The sequence below is a fragment of the Trichechus manatus genome, unplaced genomic scaffold, assembly GCF_000243295.1.
Source record: "Trichechus manatus latirostris isolate Lorelei unplaced genomic scaffold, TriManLat1.0 scaffold00004, whole genome shotgun sequence".
Taxonomy (NCBI): Eukaryota; Metazoa; Chordata; class Mammalia; order Sirenia; family Trichechidae; genus Trichechus; species Trichechus manatus.
The window spans coordinates 35,433,973-35,437,173 of record NW_004443940.1 but is presented as its reverse complement, the minus strand read 5'-3'; the positions used below and the strand labels follow the sequence as shown (position 1 = coordinate 35,437,173).

General features: G+C 40.9%; 1 protein-coding gene across 1 annotated transcript in view; it reads left to right on the top strand.

The window, feature by feature from the left end:
- Positions 1-1,951, top strand: part of BUB1 (BUB1 mitotic checkpoint serine/threonine kinase) — a 49,917-nt gene extending 47,966 nt beyond the window's left edge. The window contains exon 25 of the mRNA XM_023734373.1: positions 1,650-1,951. Within this exon, the coding sequence (XP_023590141.1) occupies positions 1,650-1,845 (196 nt within the window). The 3' untranslated portion in view covers positions 1,846-1,951. The remainder of the gene's footprint in view (positions 1-1,649) is intronic.
- Positions 1,952-3,201: the final 1,250 nt, after the last annotated feature.

The window sequence follows — 3,201 nt, the reverse complement described above, 5'->3', positions numbered from 1 at the left end:
GAGAAGTCAGCTAATGATCACTGAGCCTCGCAGAGTCATTAAGACTTCCTGACCCAGCGGTCGGCATCCTATACAGTCAGGCGTTTCCCTTTACCCTTTAGAGAAGTCAGCAAATGATCACTGAGCCCCAGGTGTTGGTTTGTTCATGTCCTGTCTATATAAATGGGAATAATACTGATCCTACTTTCATCAAATGCTTATTATTAGAAGCAAAGGAAATCACGTATGTGAAGGTGCTTTGTAAATTATAAAGTGATATGATGAGGTGGCTAGCTAGCTCTCAGAGAATAGGGCTGTATGCCACAGCACTGTGTGACTTTAGTGTCTCTGAGACGTTGCCTCATCTACAGAATCACAGGGAAAGTTAACAAGATAAAAACACACCAGAACATACTCATCTTAAGTATACAGCCTGATGGATTTTTAAAATGTTTATACAAAATAACTTTAAACTGCATATTCCTCTTTTCACCACCACCCCCCAAAAAAGAAAAAAAGATGAAAGAGCCAGGAATAATTTTATGAAATATAGTATGCTGTACATAGATAGGTTAGGATCAGGCCTGGAGGACAACGTTGTAACCACTATGCTGTACTCTGCCCGGTAAGTCATCACATCCAGCATATGCTGTATTCCTTCTCCTGCTCGTAATCCAAGGAGCAGGCAGTTTGTTTTCCAGCAAGTCTTCCGACTCCATGGGCTTACAGCGTGCCCGCCAGTGTGACCTCAGCCGGCCCAGTGACGGCTGTGTTTTCTGTCTGGAGCCCAACTTTAGTTGCATTCAGCTTTGTCCTCAGCGCCTCATCTCCGTGTTGTCAGCTGTTCACAGTTAATCTAACAATTACAGTAGCTGGCGCTCAAGCTTGAGCTCTGTTCTGGGTCTCAGCCTGTCCACCTGGCCCTGGCACATAGGCGGTCAGGCTCAGAACCATTTGGCCAGATTATCAAGTTCTAGCCGTACGTACAGCTAGCAGATATATTTTCTTTAAAAAAAAAAAAAAGAAAAGAAAATTAAGAAAGTTTTCCCACCAAAGAGCCATTACTAAAAGACTATGTTTGTTTTTTTTAAGTTTTATTCTTTTTTATTGTATTTTTGGTGAAGGTTTACACAGCCAGTTAGGTTCCCATTTAACAATTTCTGTACGTATTGTTCAGTGACGTTGGTTACGTTGTTCACAGTGTGTCAGCATTCTCGTTATTTCCATTTCGGTTGTTCTGTTTCCATTATCTAGCTTCCCTGCTCCCCCTTCTCATCTTTGCTTTAGGGTGAATATTGACCGTTCGGTCTCATATAGATGATTATTTAAAGGAACATGGTACTCATGGGTAATATTGTTTATTTTATGAGCCAGCCTGTCGTTTAACTGAAAGATGACCTCCAGGGGTGGCTTCAGTTAAGACTATAAATCTTTTTTTTTTTTTTTAACAAGATATGTATAGACATTTAATTGGATCCTTAGGTTCTCTTATTTATAATAGATTCAATGTTCCCATTCTTGATTTGTGGTATTTTAAGTTGCAGTTAGTCGAGAGTTGTTACATTAGACTGTCCAAGCCTATGGAAGTCAGATGTAGGAGCGGTGGAGGCGGTATGGCCGTGTATGTTGAAGGCTACATTCTATCCATTATGTATGCTGTGTCTCTTCAGGCTTCCTCACCTGGATATGTGGAATGAATTTTTTCACATCATGTTGAATATACCAGACTGTCATCAGCTTCCATCGTTGGATTTTTTAAGGCAAAAGCTGAAGAAAATATTTCAGCAACACTATTCCAACAAGATCAGGACCCTGCGTAACAGGCTAATCGTGCTGCTCTTAGAATACAAGCGTTCACGAAAATAACAGCGGTGAGCACACTCCCCAGAAGTCACTTTGTAAATGCTAGCCTCACCTTGAACCGTAATGCTTTCTCCATTTATTGTCTGTGTAAATGTTTGTTAAAAATAAAGTCCACAACCTACATTCACGTGACTTAGTTGTTGTAGATACTTCAACAAAATGTACAATGTGATAAGGCCCCCTAAATAGCAGCTGATTGGGCTCCTTGGCATATAGGCTCTCGTGAGAGTAACATGGAAGTGAACATACCTGGAAATCACTGTTTAAACACTGACCTGTCACTGTGAACTTAAAACGGGCCAAGATAGCTTTTTCTCCAAATAAGAAGTCTTGTGTTTGTATAAAACACGAAAGTTCTCCCCGATATCCATGGGACAGCAAGTGTTTATGAGTAAAGTTTGCCTGTCTTTTATTGCACCTCTTCTTCATCACTATTCATGAGAAATAGTACAGGTGTAAACTCTAATGCTTTTTTTTTTTTTTTTATTAAACAGACCATTCAAAGGAAAATCTCAGGTCTTGAAAACAGTTTTATAACCTGTGTAAGTCAGTCAGGTCTAAAGATACAGCACCCAACTTAGCATTTACTAACTTTTAAAGCTGGAGGGGTCCCAAACCTGAACTGACCTTGCTTCCTCCTCCCTCCCTCCTGTCTTTGCTTCGCATTACAACAGAAACAGCTGATGTGGCAGAAACTTCAGGAATAAAGAGTAAATGCTTCCTCCCACCGTTATTTCCGGCCACCACGTTTCCCATCCCAGAGGCAACCACCACGACCCACTTTTTGTGAATCCTTCCTAAAGTGATTCTATGCATATTTGTATAGACTGTTAAGGACTGAATTACGTCCCCAAAAATATGTTATAAATCCTAACCTCTATGCCTGTGGTTATAATCCCATTTGGGAATGGGTTGTCTTTGTTATATCAATGAGACAAGATCAGTGTAGGGTGCATCTTGAGTCAGTCTCTTTTGCGAGATAGAAAGAGATTAAACAAGCTAGCAGAGAGAGAGATGGGGAAAGAATAGATGCAAGCCTCATGGAGATCTCCAGGGAACCAGGAGGCAGAAGCTGAAGAGACAAGGACCTTCCTCCAGAGCTGACAGAGGAAGCCTTCCCCTGAATTTACACTTCTAGCCTCGTAAACTGTGAAAAATTAATTTGTTTGTTAAAGCCACCCACTTGTGGCTTTTCCTGTTACAGCAGCACTAGAGAGCTAAGACAGATTGTATGTTTTCCACGACCAGCATTTCTATATTTGCCTTTTTTCACTTAACAAAGTAGAGAATGTAACAGCACGTACAGAGTGGTCTCGTTCTTCTTAACGGCTGTGTAGTGTCTTATGGCCTCTCTGTACA